The sequence below is a fragment of the Neoarius graeffei genome, chromosome 1, assembly GCF_027579695.1.
Source record: "Neoarius graeffei isolate fNeoGra1 chromosome 1, fNeoGra1.pri, whole genome shotgun sequence".
NCBI classification, from domain to species: domain Eukaryota; kingdom Metazoa; phylum Chordata; class Actinopteri; order Siluriformes; family Ariidae; genus Neoarius; species Neoarius graeffei.
In genome coordinates this window covers 43,120,511-43,132,964 of record NC_083569.1, presented here as the reverse complement: position 1 = coordinate 43,132,964, position 12,454 = coordinate 43,120,511, and the positions used below count along the sequence as shown (strand labels likewise).

Below are 12,454 nucleotides of genomic sequence, written 5' to 3'. Positions count from 1 at the left end.
GCTCACTAGGCATGATCATGATGCATCGAGCTACACACACAGGAATGCTCATGGGGTCACAGCTGTGGCTCGAGTCAGTCGTATCGCTTGAAATTGTAATGTCAGTTCATGGTATATCCAGGATATACCATGACTAACTCATACCATATCTTTTTTTTTAATGACATAACGAGATACTACATTGGTTAATCAATGGTGGAACTATTTTATGTCATGTGAGCCATCCTTGGCCAATCCCTGCACAGGAATTTTTTGATGGGGGACATAAAATATTTTGTGCAGATCCATGACACATAAAAAAATAAAGTTGATCTGAGGTCCAGATGGGCGGCACGGTGGTGTAGTGGTTAGCACCGTCGCCTCACAGCAAGAAGGTCCTGGGTTCGAGCCCCGGGGCCGGCGAGGGCCTTTCTGTGCGGAGTTTGCATGTTCTCCCCATGTCCGCGTGGGTTTCCTCCGGGTGCTCCGGTTTCCCCCACAGTCCAAAGACATGCAGGTTAGGTTAACTGGTGACTCTAAATTGACCGTAGGTGTGAATGAGAGTGTGAATGGTTGTCTGTGTCTATGTGTCAGCCCTGTGATGACCTGGCGACTTGTCCAGGGTGTACCCCGCCTTTCGCCCATAGTCAGCTGGGATAGGCTCCAGCTTGCCTGCGACCCTGTAGAAGGATAAAGCGGCTAGAGATAATGAGATGAGATGAGATGAGGTCCAGATTGCAGCATTACAAAATGTGGGAAAGTCCATATTGAAATGTCTGTATTCAACAAGATGAATACTTATGCAAAGCATTATAAGAAGTTTAAATTATATAAAATAATGTTGGGTTGCTGGCCACAGCCACACTGGGTAATATCATCCTACATTCTACCTTTGCACCTTATTCGTTTGCTGCACAGTCTATCATTTACAGTCATCTATACACTCATATTCAAGTAATTGACACAACACAGTTTGTTTGATTTACAGTTTATTTGCTTTAACCTTACATTGTTATATATGGAGTACACACATTTTAACACTGTAGGGTTGCGAAAGCTATGTTTGTTTGTCACTAATCATGCGTTTCTTTGTTTGAGCTTTTTTCTTTTAGTTACCTTGAGTGTTGGGGTAGTCCCTTCCTGGTTGGGCAAAAGGCCTGGCTGAAGACTGAGGAAACCTAAATCTTGGAGTCTGCTCATTAGGCCGTACCACATCTCACCCTGTGCCCGAAGGGGATTTTGGCTTTAGTTAGTTTTGCTTTGTATCTGTTTGTAGTCAGTGTTTATTTGTTGTTTACCCCTTCTGTGTTATTTGGTTTGGCCAAGCTACTGTATATGTTCCCTTTTGTTTCATTGTGTCAGGTCAGTTTTGTTCAGTTAACATTGTGTCAGATGGTTGTGTCTCAAGTCAGGTCAAGTTAAGTCGACCTCTTTTATAGGCCTAGTTATTATTAATTTTGGTCTTTATAAACTTTCTTAATATTTTTGGGTAAATAAAACCCTGCCTTTTGAACCAGAAACTTCTGTGTCCTCTTGGTTCCCAACAGTCACAGTTAATGGCTTGCAACTCCTCAGTTCTCTTTATTTCTATTTGTGTTCCAACTATATGTCCCTGCTTAGGTGGAAAAGTATTCCCAGAGAAAGTAAAGGTGTTAGAACTGTGTTAGTTGTAGAGATTGTAAGATGATTGAAGCTTCAGTGTTTATCTTGTGTGTTGATATACATAATGGCCATAAGGATTTACTTCATGTGTGTTGGTTGATCTGACTGAACATCATGTACATTATTACTACCAGCAATATAATGCCTTATAGCACCTGTAGACCACTTTTACCACACAAGAGTGTGTTCAATGCTACTAGTAGTTGCTAATATCCACCCTACACATTTCTTTACCCAAAGCGGTCCTCAATATCTTCCCCTCCGGAGGTCTCAGAACATGCTTCCTCTGTCAAATACCTTCAGCTTGGTCAGGAAGTGAAAGTAAACATAAGTCAGACATGTGAGCAGATTCTTCATTACGTAGAGTATCGGAGTCACATAACCAAAGGCATTCACCAGGCAGATCCGTAAAACCAAGAAAGGCAGGTCCTGTGCTACCACTCCTAAAGAAGCTAGCATTGGATGTTTAGGAGTTAAAACCACTCGCAGAATGGAGCAAAAGCTTAGGATGTAGATGGGGAAGACCCAGTTTGAGTTGTAGACCTCCTGAACTCCAGCTACTCTGATCATCTCCACTGTGTCCAGCCAGAACACAAAAGTCTCCGGGAAGAGCTCATGGCGAGGGTCTCGAACCCAAATGAAGTTAAGACAGCCTGAGTCAGAGTGGGAGGAGTACAAGTAGGCCATACTTGAAGAAGGTGAGATACCATCCATGTCTGCCTGATGTCCTGATGGTGATGTGGTCATGACTTCTGACCTCAGTGCCAAGCCATTTGCACCTCTGTTAGCCTGCAGTTGTGATGACACAGTGGACATCTGCTTCAGGTGAGTCAGAACAGGCCCAGGAACCTCAAAGTCCAGACTATCTACTTCATGAGACAAAAGCATTTAAAACTCATTTAAAATGAATTAATTTAATTTCAATGCTTTAGTAGTAATTAGTAAATAATTTGCAATTTACATTTGAAGAGCATACAGTCACTTGACCCTTTAATATGAACAACCATACATCCACTCACTGATTCAATTATCCTATCAGTCAATCATGTAGGAGCAGCACAACGCATAAAATCATGAAGATATAGGTCACTTGCTTCATGTTAAACATTCACATCAAAATGCAAAAAAGAAAAAAACATGATCTCAATGATTTTGACCATGGTGTAGTTATTAGTGTGAGACAGTCTGTTATGAGTGTTTTGAAAACTCTGAAACATGGATGGAACTCTCCTGGAATTTTCATGCACTACAGTTCACATGGGAACCAATTTTGTTGATGATAAAGGTCAGGGAGAATGGCCAGCTGGTGTGAGGGTGATTTTTTTTTTCATCCTGACACCCTATAGGCCAATTAGCCTGTCAGTTGCCAGCCTCTTATGAGGCTGTCTGCATCTATTGAGAGCACACACATACTTAATATACTGCTGGTTTGCTAGGCCTGTCACAGCTTCACAACCATTCACACATACGTCAATTTAGAGCCACCAATTAACCTAACCTGCATGTCTTTGGACTGTGGGGGAAACCGGAGCACCCAGAGGAAGCCCACACAGACACGGGGAGAACATGCAAACTCCACACAGAAAAGGCTCCCATCAGCCGCTGGGCTCGAACCCAGAACCTTCTTGCTGTGAGGCAACAGTGCTAACCACTACACCACCGTGCCACCCTATGAGGGCGATGGTAACTCAAATATCCACTCTTTACAACTGCAATGAACAGAAATGCATCTCCGAATATATCGGGTTAGTCAAAATTATGTTAACACTAATGGATTATTTTTTCTCCTGAATGTGTGGTGCACCATGACCGCTGCTGGCGTAATTGGGACCTACTTTTTTGACACCCCAACAGTGACATCAGACGTCTACTTACAGATGGTGCAGCAGTGCACCATTGATGAACTTCCACTACAGATCCGATTGGTGAGGTATTTCCAACAGGATGGCGCACCGCCACATTTTGGCCGTGCTGTTCGTGCTTATCTCGACCACACATTTCCAGGTCGATGAATATGTCGCAGTGGATCATTGCTATGGTCTCCACACTCCCCTGATTTGACGCCCAGTGATTTCTGGTTACAGGGTATGGTGAAGGAGCACATGTATAGCAGGAAAGTTCATGATCAATGACCTCAGGGACAGAATAAGGACTGTGATATCATCTATTCCCTGTGAAATGTGTGTCCGGGCTTTAAATGGTACTGTTGCTCACTGGTTTTTGTGTGTTGAACACGATGGCAAACAGGTTCAGACCGTCCTGTAAATCATCTTGCACATATGGTGTATGTTTTGTGAATAAATGGTTTCTACCATTTAAGTGTTAACATAATTTTGACTAACCCTGTATAACATGCCAAATCTTGAGGTAGGTGGGCTTCAACAGCCAAAGAATTGAGGTTCCATTTCTGTCAGTCAACAACAGGAATTTGATACTGACATAGCAATAGCCATGTCTTTTTACAATTTTTCACTGTCCAGTTTTGGTGATCCATTGCCCATAGCCTCAGATTCATTAAGATCACATTTCCCTCATTCTGATTTTTTTTTTTTTTTTGGATGTGTACATTACTTAAAGATCTTGATATGCACCTGTATGATTTTATGCACCGTACTGCTGCCATATGATTAGCTGATTGCATTATTTGCTTGAATGAAGAGGTGTACAGGTGTATTAAAGTGGACAATGAGTGTATATTTGTATTGCAACTTTGTATTAAACTTTTTTAGGATACATTGAATACAGTATTATTTTATTTCAGCTCAGTAACTCCAGTAAGCCATACCTTGCCCTCTCAGGCGATATGGACGAATTCTTTCTACAATGTCCACGCTGATGAGGGCAAAGAGCACCAGTGAGACAGGAAGCTCACTAAAGTGGTCATATAAGATTCCTTTGTCCAACTGAACCTGCCAGGATGTAAAGAGGAGTCAGGAGAGCAGTTCAACACTACCTGTAAGAAAATCTGAAAAATAATTGTCAATCTGTCATATTGTCAAAAGTATTTAGATAGATAGATAGATAGATAGATAGATAGATAGATAGATAGATAGATAGATAGATAGATAGATAGATAGATAGATAGATAGATAGATAGATGTGCTTATTGTTCTGCAGTGTATAAGGCATATTTCATCAAGGAAGTTATGCTTGTCAGCCACATACTCATAAACCTAAACAATCCTAATCAAAGCTTTCTGTTGGTTGTAATATAAAACCATTGACATTCCACAGGTACGGCTCGAGTTAATGATAAAACTGTTGTTTTTAGTGTGGCTTACTGAATTCCACACACAAGACCTTTTACCTTTCATTCAAAGCCCTAGAAGAAATACCTTACTGAAAAAAGCACAACACATTTGCCTCAAATTATATTGCTTTGTTTAAGAACACTAACGCTATGTCCTTCACAGTCACCAAATCTCAATCAAATGGCTATAACTACAGATTTCTTTCTATTATTTGGGGTATGCAAAAGAGTTTCATAAAATTGATTTGTCATCTTAGTGCATTGGGACATCAACATACAGTTAGTTTAGGGCTAACTCTGTTGTTACCTACATTAGCCTTCTGGCCCCTTGGCAAAGCTAGAGAAGCAGAATATCAAACTTGTCTTGGCCTATTACCTACGTTTAAGGTAAGTAAAAAAAAAAATCTCGATAAACTCAAGTGAACATTTGTTTCCCCTCAAGAAGTTATTTTCAGCTGGGTTAGCTTTCAGCACCACCTCACAAGCTGCCACGTGCTTTGTAAAGAATTAAAGACTTCCAGTAACATTTGAATTTGGAATCTGCCAACGATTAAATGTTGAACAAGATGTTAAGTGGAAGTAATACCCGATCATGATATTACCTTTGAGCTGGCAATGAGAATGGCAAAACATGGTAGCGTGCAGAGAAGGGCATGAGCAAGAGTCACAGGTCTCCTGTGAAAGCACAGATTTCCATATTAACATGTTCCATTTCATGAAGATACACATCAACTATGCAGAGAAAACTCCTTGGATAGGTAAAGCTATAGGCATTTATGTTGTAATTCTATGATAACAGAAATCATTTTAATTCAGGGTGGCACGGTGGTGTAGTGGTTAGCGCTGTTGCCTCACAGCAAGAAGGTCCGGGTTCGAGCCCTGTGGTTGGCGAGGGCCTTTCTGTGTGGAGTTTGCATGTTCTCCCCATGTCCGCGTGGGTTTCCTCCGGGTGCTCCGGTTTCCCCCACAGTCCAAAGACATGCAGGTTAGGTTAACTGGTGACTCTAAATTGACCGTAGGTGTGAATGTGAGTGTGAATGGTTGTCTGTGTCTATGTGTCAGCCCTGTGATGACCTGGCAACTTGTCCAGGGTGTACCCCGCCTTTCACCCGTAGTCAGCTGGGATAGGCTCCAGCTTGCCTGCGACCCTGTAGAACAGGATAAAGCGGCTAGAGATAATGAGATGAGATTAGATTTTAATTCAAACACAAGGAAGACATCACTAGCACAGACTGAACATCATTTATAGACTATATTTTATGTTTTGGGTAAAAATAAATAAATAAATAAACAGCCCATTTTACTTTTTTTTTTTAAGTAGAACAAAGCTAGATTTTTAGAACATTACTTCATGTGCATGATAGAGCTTCTTACATTTTTCAAAAATCATACTTCTATTATGGTGGTGAAGTGGATAGTGCTGCTAGCTCACAGTTCCAGCATCCCCAAGTTAATTCTGAGCTTGGGTGACTGCCTTTGTGGAGTTTCTCTTGTTCTCACCATGTCTGTGTGGGTTTCCTCAAAGTTCTCCAGTTTTCTCCCACTTCTCAGCCGTTACTGTTAACTGGACTGGCTATGCTAAATTAAACTTTAGATGTGAATGAGTGAATGTATGATGCTCTGTGATGGACTGGCATCTTATCCAGGGCATATCCCAAGATAGACTGTGGATTCACTGTGACCGTGACCAGGATAAAATGATTATTGAAGATGAATGAATGAATTTTAGCAAAATGAGTAGCAAAATTGGGTAAATGTTCAGATTCCTTTTCTCGAGATGATGATTTTGTCCATGTAACATTTCCCAGTCTTATCAGGAGGATTCCTAAGCATATAAAGAGATTTTGTGTGTGTATTTCTGCAGAAATTGATTATAATTCTAATATGTGACATGAAGTTAAGATACACTGAAGGCAGTGAACAGAACATAAGAGTTAATGGTCATTGAGGGTCATTATGTACAAAAGCAATAAACCCTTACCAGCTAGTGACTTCTTTAAAGAATCCTCTGGACTTCAGGATGAAGTACTTCAGTGGCACCCAGACAAAAAGGGACACAGAGGTCACATAGGCTATGGATGCTGCCACCACCAACCAGTAAGCCGTAGTGTTGTTGAATTTCACAAAGCTTATAAGTGAAGCAAATCGCTCCAGGACCACAAACACAGGCACACACAGGCATGCAAACTCTAACACCTCATACAGGATAAGTCTGACTATCCTTCCAGAAAGCATCCTGGCTTAGTGTTTCTGCGTAAAAATAGTCCAGAAGTAACCTGTCAGATTGAGAGCTGAGTCAGGTGCATCACCTAACCCCACTGACACACACACTTGCTCACACGCAGCTAAGTGACTGCTGCTATGGACTCTGGACACTGCTTCTGCTTACACTGCACTTCTAGTCCTATTCATTTTCATTGTCATAAGGATGAAGTCACGCTTCTCTTTTTATAGGGGTCACAAAAAATGTGGCCAAATTAAAACTATACTTTGTGTATTTTTGGCTTTGATGTGAGCATGAGACTGTGGAGAGGTGACGGATATGTAAAAATACACTTATTATTACCTCACCCGGGACAGAGTCCACCAGGGGGGCGAGGTATTGTTTTCGGTGGGGTTTCTTTGTTAGCAACATTACAGGAAAACAGCTAAACCAATCTTCATTAAACTTTCAAGCTAGATAGGCATTGGTCTCAAATAGAACCTCCAACATTTTGAGGGTCATCCGTTCAAGGTCACCAAAAAGGTCGAAATATTTTTTTACACGATATCTTCCTTTATATTCATCATATTTACTTCTAACCAAATCCAAAATATTCATATTTCAATTCTGCTTCCAGTGATATGCTACATGATGGGGTATCTCTCATAGTTTTCTTAGCGGTTGGGGGTCAAATGTCAGGGGTCAAGGTCACGGGTTTTCAGAGGCTCATAAGTGGGAAACGGTTGAAGATAGATAATATTATCGGTGTATAGGAAGTCATATATGGGCTTTCATTTGGCACCATGACCTTTGACCTTGAGTGACCTTGAAAGGTCATATGCAGGGTCACAGATTTTCAGAGGCTCATAACTGAAACGGTTCAAGATAGACAGATAATATTATCAGCATACAGGAAGTCATATATGGACTCTCATTTGGCACCATGACCTTTGACCATGAAAGGTCAAACTCAAGGCCAAGGGTTTTCAGAGGCTCATAACCTTAAAATGATTAATGATAGACAGATGTTTACTATTATCAACATATAAAAAGTCTCATATGGGCTTTCAGTTGCCACCATGACCTTTGACCTTGAATGACTTTGAAATGTCAAACTCAAGGTCATGGATTTTTATAGGACTATAACCTGACAGCTGATGATTGAGAAATATTACCATTATCAACATATAGGTAGACCCATATGGGCTTTCATTTAGCACCATGAATGTTGACCTTGAGTGACCTTGAAATGTCAAACTGAAGGTCATGGATTCACCTTGTATGGTGAATAGGCCAGACTGCCAGGTGAGGTTTGTTTTGCCCGGCAACACTTGTTGACCACTTTAATAGGAACATCTGTACATTTGCCCATTCATTTAATTATCAAACCAGCCAATACTGTGGCAGCAGCACAATACATAAAATCAGACGCATACAGATCAAGAGATTCAGTTAATGCTAAAATCAAACATCACAGTGGGAAAAATTGTGATCTCAATATCTTGGTTTGAATATTTTGAAATTGATGATATCCTAAGATTTTCACACAACAGCATGGTGTGAAAAACAATAAACATCCAGTAAATGGCAATTTTGTGGGCAAAAACATCTTGGATGAGAGAGCGCAGAGGACAGTGACTAGACTGGTTTATGGTCTATGTATTTTGCGGCTGCCACATGATTGGCTGATTGCACTTTGTAATTGCATGAATTATTAGGAATTCCTAATAAAGTCACTGGTGGGTATATATAAACTGCATGCAAACTTCAATCCAAATCTGCTTCAAAAACAGATTTCCCTCTAGTGAACAAAAAAAATGACAAATGTCATCTATATACAAATATTTTCCCCTCATATTGACCTGCACACCGTGAGCTGGTCTAGTGCTTAGCGTGTCCACCTCTTGACCAGGAGATTGTTAAGTTCTACTTGCAGTTGGGTCATACCAAATACCATCATAACAAGAAGTCATGGTCATCACTATCCCCTACCACAAGCATTTTATGAAGACCTTTTAACATTTACACCCTTATAAGCCCATTGCTTTAATATTGACTTATGATGTCGTAACTGGGGCGGTACGGCGGTGTAGTGGTTAGCGCTGTTGCCTCACAGCAAGAAGGTCTGGGTTCAAGCCCAGTGGCCAGCAAGGGCCTTTCTGTGTGGAGTTTGCATGTCCTCCCCGTGTCCGCATGGGTTTCCTCCGGGTGCTCCGGTTTCCCCCACAGTCCAAAGACATGCAGGTTAGGCTAACTGGTGACTCTAAATTGACCGTAGGTGTGAATGTGAGTGTGAATGGTTGTCTGTGTCTATGTGTCAGCCCTGTGATGACCTGGCAACTTGTCCAGGGTGTACCCCACCTTTCGCCCGTAGTCAGCTGGGATAGGCTCCAGCTTGCCTGTGACCCTGTAGAACAGGATAAAATGGCTAGAGATGATGAGATGAGATGTTGTAACTGCTATGACACCTTCATAAAACACTACCTCGCTTTTTTCAGTAGTATGAGCATGCAAAGTTTCATTGATGTAGCTTATGTAGTTTCTGAGAAAACTTGTCCAGATTGAGTCCACTTGAACAAAGTCCAATAATGAAAATCAAGGGCCATAAATCTGAAAATAATTTCTTGTAAATGATTTTTGAACTCAACTTAGATCATGAATAGTAATATGAACATGCAAAGTTTCATTGATATAGCTTATATAGTTTCTGAGAAAACTTGTCCAGATTGAAACAAACAGACAGAAGGACGGATGGACACCATTCCTATACCCCCTTGCACACTTCGTGGCGGGGGATAAAAAATGGTACCTACTGCTATCTGGTGAGGCACGCCGCAATACAGATGTGAGTAGGGAGTCAAACTCTTGTGGTTACCAGAGGACTGGACCCCCAATGTAACCCTAACTATGTAATAGGCGAGAGGCAGAGAGTTATAGAAACAGAAACTGGCACTGCCCAATGTCCTTTAAGTGCCTGGTTAGTACTGGGATGGGAGACTGCCTGGGAAGACCAGGTCCTGGCATGGAAGGGACTTTGATATTGATCTGTAAAATTCAGGATTTCTACACTTCACAGTCTTTTATTCCCCAGCCATGGACACAGACTCACTGAAACTGGTCAGCTGAAGACTAGGCTTTTTTTTTTAATACTCTTCAGCTGTACAGTTTTTGTGAATCTGTGCCTATGATAGTTTCAGATTTCTGTTCTTGGCTGACAGGAGTGGAATCTGATGTGGCCTTCTGCTGTTGTAGTCCATCCACCTCACGGTTTGATGTTTTGTGCATGCTGAAATGCTTTTCTGCTCACTACTGTTGCAGAGATTATTATGAGTTACTCTACTGGCCATTTTCCTCCGATCTCTCATCAACAAATTAAGCCACAGAACTGTCTGTCTTAATTTGTCTCTCTGTCGGTCCCTCTGAGTTACATGTCAATCCTGAGACCGACATGCTGACCTCTTCTGCTCCTCGGACCTGCCTGATCCATCCCGATGCCCTATGTCTGGCTGGAGTTGTAGTGTATTTGCACACTAGTGAACTGTTTAAGCAGACAACTGGAAGAAAACGAAGGCAGATATGCAAGAGAACATGAACTGGAGTTTATTGTTAACCAAAGCCACTGTACATAGTCAGCTCTACCTATCCACGGCAGGTGCAAGAGAGGGGCGCCCTAGTGGCGCAGTACCTTTTGTACCTCAGAGAACAGCCATTGAGAACTCATCTTTCACCAGTACCAAAATAAAAGTAAACCTCACCAAATAAAAGTATTATATTTCTGTGTTGGAACACCACAGCTCCTCCCTTGTAAATCATAACCTCATCTTCTTTTACTTTTCAATACCTCATACCTTTTGAATCCTTAACAAGGCACCTTTGTTCTTGAACTCATAACATATATGAAAATCATACAGTACATACTCGGTACATCAGTTTTCTTTTCCACTTTTTTTCACAACAACTTCTGCAGTTACAAGTTCAGTCTGTCAGGAGGACGCCTGTTTCTCACAGGACGTGTACGGCGCTCCACCACTGGCACTGGTGAAGGTACTGTGGTTTGGTCAGCCACTGGCATAGGCTGTTCCATGTCAGTCTGTATCAGACTCCTCAAAGTCCAAAACTGCACAAGAATCATCTTGTGTCAACTGAGCAGGGTTTGCCTTAGTACTCAACATTTGGTTTACATGTCGTTTCACACATTTCCCATTTACTTCAACATTGTAAGTCACAGGACCCAACACTTCACGTATGACACCATTCGACCATTTCTCCCCTCCCCTGTAATTCTTTACCAAGACCTGCTGACCAACAGTAAAAAACCTAACACGAGGAAGGTTTGGTTCTGTCTCAGTTTGCATTCTTTGGGAAAACTCAGGTTTAATAAGAGATTACCTGGTTCGCACCTGCCTCCTTAGAAACAGCTCAGATGGCATCTTGCCTGTGGTTGTGTGGGGTGTGTTTCTGTAATCAAACACAAAATTAGCTACACAATGCTCCAATGTCATACCACCAATTGCTCTGTTCTTTGCAAGTGATTTCTTAAGATTCTGTACTAGTCTCTCAGCTAAACCATTACTTGCAGGGTGATATGCAGGTGAAGTTATGTGTTTCACTCCATTCTTAGCAAGAAAAGACTCAAATTCTTGTGACACGAACTGAGGTCTGTTGTCTGTAACTACTTCTTTTGGTAACCCATAAGCTGAAAACAAGGTTCTCAGTGCCTCAATTGTTTTCGCTGATGTAGTGGTGTGCATGGGGATAATCTCAGGCCATCTAGCATAAGCATCCATCACTACTAAGAACATCTGCTTGTGGTCCTCAGCAAAATCAAGGTGTATTCTCTCCCAGGGACTAGAAGACCATTTCCAAGTATGTACACGTGTAGTGGCAGGCATGCTACGCTGTTGCTGGCAAACACTACACTGACTCACCACTTGTTCAATGCACTCATCTAATGTAGGCCACCAGAAGAGACTTCTGGCAAGGAATTTCATTTTAACTATTCCCCAGTGGTGTTCATGAAGCTCAGACATTAGTCTATCCCTCAGTTTTTCTGGCACAACCACTCGTAATCCCCACAATAGACAATCATCCTCAACAGTTAGCTCATACTTTCTCTGAAAATAAGGCTTCAGTGCTTCATCTTGTACATGCTTAGGCCATCCTGTTAAAACCAGTTGCTTAACTACCTTCAGCACAGGGTCTTTATCGGTCTCTTTAGCTATCTCTCTAGCTGTGACGGGCAAATCTTCAAGATATGCAACTCTGTACACGGGATTAGATGCAACATCCACACTAGGCTTCACAGGTAACCTTGACAACGCATCAGCATTGCTATGCTGCTCTGACCTCTTGTATTGGAT

The 12,454-nt window shown here is 41.6% G+C and overlaps 1 protein-coding gene across 1 annotated transcript; it reads right to left on the bottom strand.

Moving 5' to 3' along the window:
• Positions 1-1,911: 1,911 nt before the first annotated feature.
• Positions 1,912-7,126, bottom strand: tmem236 (transmembrane protein 236). The gene is made up of 4 exons (XM_060923031.1): positions 6,873-7,126; positions 5,494-5,566; positions 4,427-4,550; positions 1,912-2,510 (listed from the first exon to the last, which is right to left on the bottom strand). The coding sequence occupies exons 1-4, from the start codon at positions 7,124-7,126 to the stop codon at positions 1,912-1,914; spliced, it is 1,050 nt and encodes a 349-aa protein (XP_060779014.1).
• Between the last annotated feature and the right edge of the window lie 5,328 nt (positions 7,127-12,454).